The 14,855-nt window shown below is 48.3% G+C and overlaps 1 protein-coding gene across 2 annotated transcripts in view; it reads left to right on the plus strand.

The window, feature by feature from the left end:
* The window catches only part of PCP4 (Purkinje cell protein 4), a 55,858-nt gene extending 54,740 nt beyond the window's left edge, over window positions 1-1,118 (plus strand). For both annotated transcript variants that reach the window (XM_036899338.2, XM_036899337.2), the window contains exon 3: window positions 722-1,118. In XM_036899338.2, coding sequence (XP_036755233.1) covers window positions 722-849 — 128 coding nt within the window. In that variant the 3' untranslated portion in view covers window positions 850-1,118. The remainder of the gene's footprint in view (window positions 1-721) is intronic.
* The last annotated feature ends 13,737 nt before the right edge of the window (window positions 1,119-14,855 follow it).

Raw genomic sequence — 14,855 nt, forward strand, 5'->3', positions numbered from 1 at the left:
GTCATTTATTTATTCATGTTCAGTATTTGGCTAGAAGCTGGCCATTGCTCAGTAAGGTTCACAGCACAAAGGGAAAATCAGCACAAATTTTGACTTTGCTTTGGCTTAATCCTATTTTTAGCTATCATTACAGTTGACTTAGTTAAATCTTTCTGGTTTAGCAAACAAATTGCTAAGCCTACCCCAGGGAGCAAAATGGAAGACTTGTGAAAGTTCAGTCTGTGAATGTCAAATGGGGTGTCCGTTAATGACAATGATAAACGCAGAAGTCCTAATTCAATAAGCAAATCTCATTGGCAACAGAAGTGTACACAGAAACTCAATGACTGATACAACTCAGAGCTGTCACATCAGCCCCCATTGGGTCCCTATCTGTAGCCCCATTTAAGCTGTATCTACAGGAGGTATCAGGACAAAGGAACAGCACAGTACTGTTAACACAAGAAATACGGCCTGAGAAACGGAAAATCATGTAGAGAAAATCTCTGAGATGTTGAGCCTGTTCTTGAGTTTCGCCGTCTCTCACAGTTGTGGAGTTGGGGCAGCCAGGAAACAGCTCCTAAGCTCTGAGGAGCGTCTGGACAGGCTCCACTGGAAGTTAATTGTCGATGAGGTCTTGTGCTGAGGATGGTGGTGGTGGGCGGCCTGGTGGACGGGTGGCTGTCTGCCTTCCTGCTCTCAGCTCAGTGACTGTGTCATGTTTGTGTATTTCTTGGTACAGACGGGCAGAAGAAAGTTCAAGAAGAATTTGACATTGACATGGATGCGCCAGAGACAGAACGTGCGGCGGTGGCCATTCAGTCCCAGTTCAGAAAATTCCAGAAAAAAAAGGCTGGATCCCAGTCCTAGCGGGAGAGCCCTTCCTAGTCTGCCAGAAGACACCCACTCCAGCTATCATCTATCAAGAAATTAAGAGAATAACACCTAGAGAAACATCATCTGCACACGATACACACATGCACAGCAGTCCTACAATGCATGTACAGAGACCCACGATATTTACTCCCTTACAGGAAGGTGTAGACAGTGCAACTGTGACTGGCTTAATCTCTATGTCTATCCCCAGTTTCATTCCTTCCTCACTTGATGTTGTAATAAAATAGAGTTAAGATGCGTGATTAGAGTGTGTCTCTCCATTTGTATTAATTTAACAGCTGTCACGGTTAAGATGACTCCAAGTCTTTTAGGTCTCCATCTTCCTCCTTTGTGAGTTAGAGCGGAAGCAAGATGCCTGCTGAGAAGATGTTCTGTTTCAGCCAAGCCTGTCCCATTTGGAGAGCATTAACTGCCCACTTGCGATGGTAATACCTTTTCTTTGAATAGTACCGGTATTGGAAGACGGTGGGCAAAGATTCAGAAGTTTCACTGGGGAATTATGATTCATCCAGGAGAACAAGGCAGGGGAGCGCGTTTGGCACGTGTCACCCAGGTTTACACAGCAGGCGCCTTTCGGAGCTCAGAGGGGACGTGCCCACCGTCGAGGGCAGATCTGCTGCTTACCTGCAGTTCTCTGCATCCGTGGGGCTCTCGGGGGGAGGAGTCTGGGCAGAGTCCTGACTCCTCGCACTGTGACTTGCTACCCATTAGGCTTATTTACCTGCAGTTTGGAGAAAGTGTCTGGCTCCTCTGCCTCCCACACTTCTTTACCTGCAACCCTCGCAGGTATATTGTTTGGCACACCCCCAAAGGGCTCTGCAGGCAGCGGGACAGATCTGTCACTGGAGGCGGCAGCTCCGTGGAGTCAAGACCTAGGGGGTTGGGTGTATGCCTGCTGTGGGGCCCCGAGTGGCAGGAAACCTCCCAGCCCCTGAATCTGGCAGCTGTTTGAGTTTTGTCAGGTGGTGACCGAATGTGGCATCGTCAGCATCCCCAGAGAATCCGTGACAGCGCAATTCGCCGCGTTGGGCATCGGCTCCTTTGTCAGCTCCTTAACCAGGGTCAGGGTGCAGCGGGGACCGGCGGAGAGCGGCGGCGCAGTGCGTGTGTGCGCGCTCTCACACGGAGCCTGCAGTGCAGCTGCGCAGCACGGTGGGAGCCCCGGCGGTGGGGGAAGACCGAAGCGGGGCCAGGCACCCGTCCTGGGCCCTGTTTGCGGTCCAGCGGTACCGGCCTAGAGGGACTGGCATGCTTGGGAGAATTAGCCCTCAAAAAATCCACCCGAAAGTGTTTATTGCCTAGTGTAGGGAGACCCCTTCTGCTGGACAGTTCTCTGGGGTAGTCAGGGACAGGGCGGGGGACACCTTAGGGTTCCCCCAAAGGGTTTCCAGTTAGAGAAGCACTAAGACCGTTTGGGCACCAGCAACCAGCCAGAGATCCTGGGGCTCCCGACGGCCTGAGGGCTCCTCTGACGACAGGATGGCTGGCTGGGGGACACTCCATGGGGAGCTTCCTGAACAGCAGAGATCAGACAGATTGTGATATGGTCTTTGGAGGCCCCCATGGGACCGAGGTAAAGAAAGTTGGGAACAAACCAACTGCATACACAATTCAGACGACCCATCTATACCCTGTCCTTTAGCAACCCTACTGTCCCCTCCTCCCCCGAGCATTTCGCAACAAGGAAGCAGGCCCCTTACTGGTATGTCTGGCCCTGATGGCCAGTGTGGTCCCCTTTGACTCTGATCCTTCTGGAAGCAAACCTGGTTTTATAGTGAGGATGCCTTCCCCGCAGGAGACTTCATGCAAAGCAGGAAATCCTGGGGTATTTGTTCTCCAGTGGGAAGGGACAGGAAGCACCCCTGCAGCAATGCTGGCCTCTTGGTGCAGAAGTTGGTGAGAGGGCTGAGGGCTGGGATGTTGGGAATGGTTCTTCAACTGTCTCGACACACTCCCTCATCCAAATTACAGAAATTACAGGACAAATGTGCATCTGACTTACTTTGAGCCATGGGGATCAATTTAAGTTTTCATTTCCCAGGTAAATTCATCAAAGTGTAAAACTCCAACTAAAAGCAAAGGGAAGACTCTGAGCGCACCCCTTCTGCATTGGAATTAGGTGTGTGGAGTCCATGGCCTCATAGGGCCAGAGGCCGAAGTGGCTCATGGCACCAGGCTTGGAGGGCCCTTGGGTTCCTGTGGGCTGCAGTGCTCATCTCAGAGAGGAGGGAACTCCCCAGGGTATGTCCGAGCGGGCTGCCAGGGTCAGCAAGCTGCAGCATTTCTAATTCAGTTTTGTTTCATGCATATTTCTTGAACTTCTACTATGTGTATGTACTTGGTGCTGTGGCCATCCCTTGTCAATGTGCCGGCAGGCTGGTGGGGAAGAGGCCTAGATAAGGAGATGGCAAAATGGAGAGATTTGTGCTGTGGTGGAACAGAGGGACAGCAGCTCAGCCAGGCTTGGAGAATCACTCAAATCTTCTGACAAATTGCCACACCCAGCAGATATCAGAAAGATGATGGTAGTAGGTAAACGGGGGCAGGTGGTTGGCTGGTGGAGTATCTGGGCAGGACCCAGGAGAAGGAGGTGTCCAGTTTTGTAGACCCAGAGGCATAGTTAATTAGCACATCCCAGCCTGGGAGTCATGGCTGTGCAACACAAACTTGGGTAGGGCTGGAGGCAGGACCCCAACACTGGAGTCCAGGAACTGGATTCATTTTTGACTTAGAGTTGGCCACGTAATTCAACTGGACTTAGAGTTGGCCAAGTAATTGCAGAGAAGTTGCCTACCTTGAACAGCCAGTTTCCTTACCATGAAGGTAGTGATAAAAATCTAATTGGCAAGGTGAATGGGAAAATGTTAAGAATTTGAAATGAGATAAAATACTTGAGTGCCTGGCTCAATGTAGGTGCCTGATAAATGGAAGCCATTAATACTTGTAAGACTATATGGTAAAGGATCAGTCATTGCCTCCATCACCAACACCCTCTTTAGGGCCTCAATCCAACCCAGAGTTCTGTGGGCCTCTGCTTCTCTTGGCTCAGCCAGCTGGGCAAGTGGTTGGTTGTGACCCAAGAGGTGGGATCAATCAGTCAGAATCCTTCTTTTGTGAATATGAGCTAATGATCAGAGGAACTGAGCCTGTTAACGGGAAGGAGAAGTTGAGTTGGGGCCAAAGCTGGTGTTGTGTCAGGATAAAGGTGCAGAAAAGCTTTTTGAAAAAGAGCAAAACAAACTTTTTTTTGTAAAAAGCTGCAAAAACCCATTTGGAGAGAGATGCAAGAAGATGCATGAGAGGATTTGAGACCCATGATATACAGCCCACGAGAGATGGAGGGTAGCCTAGGCTGAGTTAGTTATTTGGTGGCAATGAGCGAAAACCCACTCACATGAGCTAAAAAAAGAGAATTATTCAGGTCTCACAGACACCTAAGAATAGAACATCTAAGACATCGGAGAAATGAATAGAACTCCATGGGCAGGCAAAATTACATTAAATTTATAAATAAACTGAGACACAGGGGGGAAGGATTGACATCTTTATGTGATTGTCTTTATAGCATTTCATGACTTTCAGTAAACTTGTATAGTTTTCTTCATATAGGTCTTTCTGTTCTATTTCTAAGTATGACATGGTTTTTGTTGTCCTAAGTAGACTCTTTCCTCAAAGCACTCGAGTTGGTTTTCTGTTACTTATGACTACCTCTATCAGGATATTTAATTCTGTAACTACTCATTTTGCTGAACTATAGAATATCTGATCATTTCTCAATAAATTCTTTAGGGTTCCCAGGTAACAGTCCTATCATCTGTAAATAACAATAATTTTGTCTCTTCTTTCCACTGTCTTCAGTGCCTTTCTTTTTTCTTGTCTTGTCATCCTTATATTCCATCCTCGTGTTTTGAGGGAGGCTTAGGGATTGTTTCAGTCTCAAGTGACAGTGACAGATCATCCCTAGCCCATATGGAAATGAACCGAAGAGTTCCAGTTAGGTGGTTGTCTTGTCCAAAGCCAGGCTGAGATTTTGACTTGTGAGATGCATGGAAACTCCTTCGGAGTCACTCAGTGTTCACCTAGACTGGGAGGGGTCCATGCTTCCCTGATGTGTTTCATGTGAACCTTACTGATGTCAGAAATATCACCCTGAGGCCAAGGCCACTGGGGTCTCGTTCCTTTAACCAATCACTGTGCTTTGGAAGCCACCCATTGAGTGTGTCCCACCCAACATAGGAGAGCCTGTGGTCCACTTGAAGTAGCGACTGGTCCAAAGACCTCAGGAGAGCTAATGACATTCTGCACCCATACTTTTCCACTGGGCATCTCTCTGATTTCTCCGTTTTGTATCCACTTTCCTCTTTTTAGTACATTTCTCTGTGGCAGCCAGACTCCTCTTTTAAGAATGTCATCTTTTCTATGGCTTCCTGCCCTCAAGCTTAACATCCTTCAATGGCTTCACTGTGCTCTTAAGATGAAGCCAGTTTCCTCGGTGTGGCCTGTGATGGTCTACATGGGGTCGTCGCCTTTCCCTTTATGGGTGTTTCAGTTCTTTGAATGCTCCCACATCAGCTCCTTTGAGTGCCCCTGTCTTTACTCGTGTTAACTGCCCTCATTCTTTAGTCCTGAGCTGACATGTTACTTCCTGGAGTAGGTGAGATAAAACTACTTACTGTGAAAGATAAACCCCCAAATCCTGGAGGCTGCACCCAACAGAAGTGTATAATACAGAGTGTCTGATGACACAGGTGTTCTGAGTCAAAGGCCATCCTCCATGTGGAAGGTTTCTAACGGGCCAGACCGAGAAGTGACTTAACATCACTTGTATGAAGTGATATAAAGTGACTGTGTATCACTGGATGGCAGGCATGTGACCATACTGATTTCCAAGGGAAGCTGGAAATGTGGTCCATCCGTGCATCATGAGGTAGAGATACAGGCTTTGGTGAACACACTATTGTTTCTGACACAACTCCTCCCCTCCCGCCCCCCCGCCCCCACAAGATCCTGCTCTTCAGAGTACTTATTAGCGCTTAAATTTCACATGTACTTACTTGATTTTTTGATTAATGCTAGTCTTCTCCACTCGGCTCCATGAGGTTAGGGACATCAAGTTTCTGGCCAGTTAGTTGCTTAGCCAATACTTGCATGAGAATGAAGACCCCACATGTGCCCGTGTTTGCTGTAGGCGCTTCGGAATGCGTCTCTCCCCTTGTATTTAGGGCAGGGGACATAAAGAGATGCTGCTGGGCTCTCATTCAGTAAACAGCCAAGGAAGACCCTGATTTGGCTTGAATTCAGTCAGCCTGTATGTTTCAGTTTTCCATTTTCCTTCCTGAAGAGGGTCTTTGAAAGCCAACGTGTTGTGGATTTCCTTGTCATCCCCATTCATAGTGCATAGATATACGATGGAGGGCAGGACAGACAGGCACCATGGCACAGGTACCTTTCCAGGCCACCTCCTCCTAAAAAATAGAGCAAACAAGCCTCCATGCCTGGGGTGGCCTCAGGTACACCAGGTGCCCAAACCCTGCAAGCCCAGGACCCTGCACATCATAGCTTTGTCATGTGATTTCTTCCGTCTAGGACGCGGCCCCTCCTCTCCACCTGCCCTCCCTTGGGGAGCAGACCGCCACGGACTGGAGGGCAGCAGAGCTAGGCTTTGACCTGGGCTTAGTTGCTGAGCCTGTGTTGCCCTGTGCAAACACCACGGCTGCCTCAGGCCTCAATCCCTGCACCCTCCTCTGTAAAGTGGGCACAGTAAAGCTCCCAGGGCAGGCAGGAGGGAATGCGCTCCTTTCTGCATGTCAGGCTGAAGCAAGCTGCCAGCTCTTTATGTGTATTATTCCATTTAATCTTAACAGTCTTATAAAGTGTATACTTTATCCCCATCTTACAGATGAGGAAGCTAAGGTCCAGAGGGGACAAGGACGCACTCAGGGTGGTGCAGCTGAGGAATGAGGTGGAATTTCTCCTCTAGTCTGATTTGAGACCCGCAGTCTTTGACATCCATTTTACCCAGTACAAGGCATTGAATACCAATGTACCTTGTAACTAACAGTGTTCCTTATCCCCATAGGGTGCTGTGTAGGTCTGCAGTGACCCCTATGATGCTTCCCTCATCTTTCAAGTTCCTAGGGGTCTTCAAGCCCCTGAATTCTGAGACTGGTGGTGGTAGATAGAATCATGGCCCCAGTGTTGTTTTAATCCCAGGAGCCAGTGACTAGGTTCCCTCATGTGGCAAAGGGACTTTGCAGAGGTGATTAACTGATGGATCTTGGATGGGGTTATGCTGGTTGTCTGGGGGCCCCAATGGGACCCCTTATAAGAGGAATGCAGGAGGATTGTGTCAGAAAAGATATGATGATGGAGCAGAGCTGGGAGTGAGGCTCTTTGAAGAAGGAAGCAGGGCTGTGAGCCAAAGAAGGCAGGTGTCCTCTCGAAACTGGAAAAAACAGGGACACACATCCTCCTGGAGCCCCCAGAAGGAGCTCGGCCCTGCCGACACCTCCATCTCTGAAAAGCTCACTTGAGACTTCTGACCTCCAGACTGGGAATTCTGGGTTGTTTTAGGCTACCGGGTGGCCGTGATTTGTGGCGGCAGAAAGAGGGAACTAACACAGTGGCTATCTTCTGTGCCATGTCCCTGGCACCTTCACACACTGTGTGGTCTTGTGCCCTATGGTTAGGCAAGCATTTTCACCCCCCCAGTGGAAACTCCCTTGATGTGGGAGACCGCCATTTATCCCTCCCCGTAAGGATGGTGCAGACACCACGGAGGGGTAGAGTAAAAATCTGTTGGGGTGCAAAACCCTGGCCTGGTGGTGGGACCATTGGGATGGCTTGCAGATCACTGTCACCAGCCCCATCTCTGGGGATCAAGCCATACCACTTCATCACACACCCCATCTCCAGGGCCCTCCTCAGACAGGGGTGTGTTGATGGCTGAAGCCAGCCGGCAGCACCGTGGCATCTACTGCTTCCGAGACCAGACACTGTGGGTGAGCTCCACACATCCACATGTCCTGCCTCGGAGTTGGGCCAGCGTGGGCTGTCACCACAGATTTTCCTATGCTTCAGGTATAGCTCAGGCTCTTCTGTGTGATTTGTTTGCAACCAATCCAGCAGCCTCTGCAGCAGCGGGGCACTGAGCCAAGCCGATGAACACGGGGCTGCGGAATGTCTTTGCTGCCGCCGAGCTGCGAGCCTGGAGGGAGCGATGCAGGCTGCGTGCCGTCGGGTCGGTGATCTTCCTCCAGCACAGCCAGCTCCCATGGCAGCCAGGCTCCAAGAACAGGAAGATGTGCATCACTGTCATTTTCTTGGTGTAGATGATAAGCAGGATGTGGGGCACTTTATGAGTTGGAGAGCCTGTCGGTGGGTGTGTGATGGTGAGGGGAGGCATGTGGCCTTGGCAGAGCAGCTGGCATTCTGCAGCCCCCTGGTGGTCTGCCACCTCTCAATCCAGCTCTCATGTACTGGACCCTCTCTCTCCCTCTCCCACCCCTTATGACCTTTATGCTCATAAGTCAAACAGCGTTCTGCGCTTCAGGCTGCCAAGGGATCTCATCTTCCCCTGCATTTTGTAAACACGTAAAGCAAGGCTCAGAGAAATGGAGTGCTTGTGCATGGCTGCCGGCCCTGAGTCCTTCAGGGATGGTGTGTGCTGACGAAGCTTAACCCACAAACAGGGCTGATGCATCTCTTTGATTTTCCATCAGAGATGTGAGGCTGTGCTTCCCTGCGTTGCTGGCCAGGTGGCACAACTTTTTAGTGAAATTCCATAGGAATAGAAATGGAAGTAAGATGACAAGCAAACAAATAGTGGTCTTCTCCATAGCTATTTTAGTCCAAATCTCAGAAGAGTGGAGGGGAGGAGGTGTGGCAGTCAGGATATCAGCCCAGCTGCTTTAACCAACACCCCCAAGTAATAGTGCTCCAATACGGGGGCTGTCTCACCAGTCACAGTCTGGTGGAGGCCTTCCAGGGCTGAGAGCGCAGCTCCTGGTGTCTGAACAGTGTTTCTACATCTCATTCTTCCACCGTCTTTCATTTCTGCCCTTTCTTCCCTAGTTTAAGATGGGTTACCTTGGTGTCTGCATTCCAGGTCCAGGAAGAGGATATGGGGATCACTGGGAGGATGGATATAGATGGATGGCACACAGTCTCTGCCACTTGGACCACCTTTGTGGCCTGAACTATGGAGCTGGGCATGGATACGGCCCAAGTTCCCCAGGTGGTTGGCATCTGTCCACATTTCTTCGTGTGAGTGGTCTGGGGATGTGTGATTGATGTGAGGGTGAAGCAGATGCCCTCTGTGGCTGCCACATCTCCCCATGCTGGTCACTCCAGTTGATGCTGATGACCTTCTCCTGCCAGCTTCTGGGACACTCAGGGGCTCTTCCCAGCCTGCATGTGGGGCAGCTGGGACTGCCCACTGCTCAGTGCGGCCCCAGCCAAGGCCAAATGGTGTGGTTGGAGGAGGATTACCCAAGCTCCTTGGCTCCTCAGACAAGATTGGTCTGACGCTGTTCCATCCTGCCTCCCAGAGTTCCCTCGTGGGGCAGGTCCTGAACAGGCACCCAGTGACCTGCTCAGTGACTCTCTACTGGCTTTGCTCCATCCTGTGTCATTGTCCTCTTCCCATGCTCCCTCAGGTAACCTCCCAGCTAAACCACTTACACTTAGATCCTTGCCTCAAAGATTGCTTCTGGAGGAACCCAGCCCAAGACATATGGCAAGGGAGATGTGTGGGCATTTTTTAGCTGAAAGTCTAGGTTCCAAGAATTCTGGACCAAATGGACCATATGTTTTGTTTACACGATATTTTTCACAATCTCCTTTTGTTAAAAAATCAGCCTCAGGATGAACACAGACAAGAATTGACTTAGTTCTTAATTCATCAAGAGTTTTTTTCTTCCTTTCCTTGAAGGAAAATCTTGCCTTTATGTGTGAAGGAAGGCGGAGCAGGATGCATGGACAATCTGCTTTGTGTCTGGCTCTGGCCAAGTCCTGTGGATAAGAAATGAGACCAGCGCCTACTTCCCCTGTGAGGCTCAGTCCAGTGGGAGATATAAGATGCAAGTGTATGGGAACGCAAATGAGAGCCCAGGAGAGCAGTGCAAGATGAGGCCTAGGGGCTCCCATGTTTATGGAAAACTGGGAGTATCCTTGAGAAGTGGAGAGGTCTCCTTGGGCCTCTGGGAGGCCAGAAGCTTCTAGAACTGGAAAGGTGGAAGGGAGGAGAAGAGACAGACCAAGACTGAGGGTTCCAATGTCCATAACAAGACCACCTGTTTCTGGACTAGTCTCACCTACTGGATCACAGGAATTTCGGTCACAAAAGCTTCCCTTCTGCTTCCTTGGGAATTGCGTGGGGACTTCCCTTCTGTGTTTTCAGGGTAGCAGAGCAGGAATTTCAGGTAGCTTCAGGGCCATTGCTCTCTTCCTTGCTTTGCTCTGGCTTGGTGTTCAGGTCGCTGGGATATGCTTGGGTGCCTTCTGCAGCTCAGGTTAAACAGGCACGGTGTCACATGTCCGCCCCACCACTGCCCCCAGCGACGTTACCACTGCCTTCTCTCTGCTTCTTTCAGATGCCCATGTGCTTGTTCTTTGTTGAAGCTTTGGCCCCCTTAACCCTCCAGAATGTTTTCAAAATGGTCCTGATCCCCTAGAACAACTCCTTGTGTTGTCCAGTCTTATTTCCCTCAAGGCTCTCCGCCTGAGAGGGAACTGCTTCCCAGGGGGCTCCGCAGTGCCTTGTGACAGTACTTCTCTGATGGACACAAGCTCTCAAGAGAAGCCTGTCTCCTGGCACCTCTGCTGCTCTAGGTCCAGGAAAAGCTATTTCAGTTAAATCAGTTCAATTTGGGGTGAGACCGATTGCGCTGTGGCCTCTCACAATGTCCTGAGTCCCATCTCTCCTCTTTTTCTACAATTTCTAAGCCTTCAGGCTGATTTCACAGTTTTCTTAATGGCCACTCTAACAAGCCCAGTTACCTTTCAGGTTATCTCATCTTTATCTTGCTTTAAATGGGTGTCTGACCTGAGTTGAATCAGTCTTGGGTATGCTCCTTGGTTTCCTCTAGCCTGGGACCACACTCATCCCAGTTGGAGGTCTTCCTAGGAAACTAGGTCAGTGTCTCTCCATGCGGTCCATACACTTTACAACTCTGTTTTGCAGTAAGTGGTCTGACTTAGTCTGAGTCAACAGTAACTCCAGGATGTTTTCAGGGAAAGGTAGGACTAGCAGGGCCTGTGTGGGTCATTCTCCCTTGGACCCATATCCGTGAGGAAGATGCAGAGCTTGATATTCCCATGAGGACGAGGAGGTGGAGCTGCCTACACCCTCTTCTTTCCACCGCTCCTGCCATTCAGAGTGTTCTCCAGATTCTTACATTAGATCCCTAATAGTGATAGTTATATTCCTCAGGATAATCAGCACTGGGTGCTATAACCAACACTCCTCATCTTAATGGTTTAATGCACAAGAAGCATGTTTCTCATCCTATAAAGTCTGATGAGCATTGTGTTGCTCTCCACCCAGGGGTGACTCAGGGATTCAGGTTCCATCTCTTGGGTGACTCTGCCATCTTTGAGTCATTTGCTCCTGAAAGAAAGAGCTCGAGTGATAACAATGTATATTAGTTTCCTAGGATTTTCTGTAAAAATGTCTACAAACTGGACAGCTTAAAACAGAAATTTATTTGTTTTCAATTTATTTATTTGAATTAAAACAAAATCAAGGTGTTGGCAGGGTTGGTTCCTTCTGAAACACTGAGAGATAATCTGTTCCAAGCCTCTATCCTAGAGTCTTGTGCTCCTGGGAGTCCTTGAGCTTCTTTTGCTTATAGACACATAACTCCAGTCTCTGCCTCCATCTTCACTTGGACTTCTCTGCGTATCCATGAGTCTTCTCTTTCTCTCCTCTTAAAAGGACACCTGTCATTTGATTTAGGGCCTACCCTAAACCCAAGATTATCTCATCTTGAGATCTTTGACTTAATTGCCTCTTCAAAGACCCCTTTTCCCAGATAAGTTCACCTTCACAGGTTTTGGGAGTAGGAATTATATATATCTTTAGGGGGGGGCCACTATTTGACTTAGTATACATAGTTTGTTTCATTGTCAGCCCTAGGCACACAAGTCCACCCACATTCCACTGGCCTGAACTAGCATGGCCCTAATTGCAAGGGAGCCTGGGAAATACAGTCTCCTTATTTGTCCGGAGGGAGGAAATGGAGGTGGTGGCACTGGGCCTGTCTCCAAACTGGTAACACTCAAGGAGTATTCACTCTGTGCCAGATGCCCTGCTAAGGACTTTGCATGGATTAATCATGTTAATCCTTACAAGAAACCTCTGAGGTACATTCCCTGAACTATGCAACTTTCAGATAAGTAAACAGAGGCACAGAATCCTTTGAATAATTTCCCAAGCTCATTTGTAAATGGTGGTGCCACCATTTCCATCCGGGCAGACTGTTGTCTGAGCCTGTGCCTTTAGACCCTGTGTGTCATGGCCTCTAACTGCACTGGCTCCTGGCTGTTCACTCTTATGGGACACAGTTACCACCTTACATGTCCTCAGGCCTGTTCCCAGTCCTTCCTGCTCCTCGGGCGGGGCTGACCTGGCTGGAGCAAAGTGCCTACTGGGTGCTGCCTTGCCCCTGAAATGTTCTCTCCATGCTGGGAAGTGTCAGCTTTCTTCTCCCCACTACAGTTTGTTCAAGTACACCTCAGTGGATGCTGATGAGATGGCCAACATTCTTACCTTCTAGTCCAGTAACAGGATGACACCCATTAACAGGAATGACCAGGCAGATATTCCAAGGTGGTCGAAATAAATTTGACAAGTTCGTCTGCCAAAGAAGAGAAGCTGGCTAGGAGAGCCTGACTAATGTTTGTACCCCAAGTACAGTTATTGACTTTTGAATGAGGGATGTTGCAAATGTATTTCTCTTTTGGCTACTCAAAGAGCTGCATTCAAGCAGCTCTAACGTAATCTACATCTGGCTGCAAAACATCAGTTGGAAGCTTGTTTGAAGTTGGATGCAAACTACCTTGTCTGAATAGAGCAGCAATATCTGTAAGCAAGGAGGCCTTGGGCTCCTGCACGTGGGCAGGAGGAGGTCAGGGTTACTCTCCTCACTGCTGCCCCTTCTGTTCTGGAAAATTTTCTGCTGGCTCGCAGAAGTCCAGAGAGGGAAAAAGAGGTTTGTGTAATTTTGTACTTCATACTGATTATCGACCCAGATCTGTCTTGTACATTTTAAAGAAATAAAGTCCAGGAGAGGACTGAGGTTGGAGGAAGGATAGCAAGAAAGACGAAAAGAATCAAGAAAGGAAGATAGCCAGGAAGGGAGGAGAAAAAAGGAGTGAATAAGTAGGAGGAGAGAAAGTGATTTCCCTCTACCTTGGTTCTGAGGTAAGAGAAAACATTCGTCACTGTGCCCTGACGAGTTCATAATTAGGGGGGATATCCATGCCTGCTAACAGTTGTTAAGTCTCTCAGTTTCTGCAGATGCAGCAGGTTTCATTGTAGAAGCTGGAGGCCTGTTGTCAGTCCATGGATGGGGGACACCTGAGGGCATGGCTTGGCACTGATTCACTGTATCTGTTGTGTATGAGGCATTGTATCAATTCCGTAGGGATACAGAGCAAATGATGCAATTAGGCACAAATAGTCCTTGCAGTCTTCTTCAGTTAGGCTCAATGGTAAGACATGACCATCTGTCTTCAGGGAGCAGGCTTTTGATGCCCAAAGGTAAGGTTAAAGTGCCAAGTTCTTTGCAAGACAGATGATGAATGGGAAAGGAGTGAGGTCGTGTTCAGTCAACAGAACACTCCATGGAACTGGCATGTGGAGATAGGGAAGGGACATTTCAGGAGGGCAGACACAGAGGCAAGAAAATACTAGTTTGGAGAATGGAGAATAGCAGCTACTCCAATTTGGGAAAAGCATAGAGAGCTTGGAGTGGGGAGGTGGAATTGAGGCCTGGAGAGGTAGGTAAAGGCCAGGCCAGATTTCAAATGGATGCTGTGGCAGGGATAGCTAGCTGGTCACCAGCCTGTCTTCTCCTTGTCTTGGGAACATAGCCTGGGTACACTTCCCAGCCTTCCTCACATTACATGTGGCCACTCTCACTACCATCACCACCACTACCATAACTATCTCCTCCACCACTGCCAGAACCGCCATCACCATCACCACCACCATTGCTACTACCATTACTGCTAACAGGAGTATCGAGTATACACACTATGCCAGGTATAGTTCTAAGTCTTTCATGTTTTAGCTCATTTGACCCTGACATTGACTGCAGGAGGTGAGGACTATGATTAGCACCATTTTAAAGATATATTTAAAACCATTTGTTGCATTCTAGACTTCAGGGATTTTAGCCTATCTGTATTTTTGAAGTTCTTTGAAGTCAATTCTTCAATCACCATATTCAGATAATGGTTTAGGCTTTGTTTTCTTTATCATGTTAGTCACAAGTGTTGTAGTATTTTAGTTAATCTTAATTAGTAGACCAGAGTGTTTAAAGATAAACACATTCATCTGCAGATAGCAAAATGCTACAGCATATAAATGTTTATTGTCATGTGATTTTTTAAACCTTCGGTAGTAACAGCTGTTGCTTTGATAATGGTCCTTCATTAATATGACTTATTGTATTGGTAAAATTATATAGAATAGAATAAAAGGGACATTTTGCTTGAGAAAAAAAATTAGGTGTTTTGAGACTTGACCTACAGCGGAAGAGAAAATGGATGAAATTGATGACGGTTTTCAAAACAAAATATTCTGATATGAATGTCAGACACCTGTGCCACCTCCATTAATTCCTTTCACATCTCTACAATCACCACCATCTATTGACCTTGCTTTTTATCTATACCTCTGTCTCTCAACTCTCTATTCATTCCTTCCAACTATCTCCATTTACCTTCACTTTCTTTTTAGCCTCTGGTTCTAG

Source organism: Manis pentadactyla, chromosome 1 (assembly GCF_030020395.1).
Source record: "Manis pentadactyla isolate mManPen7 chromosome 1, mManPen7.hap1, whole genome shotgun sequence".
Taxonomy (NCBI): domain Eukaryota; kingdom Metazoa; phylum Chordata; class Mammalia; order Pholidota; family Manidae; genus Manis; species Manis pentadactyla.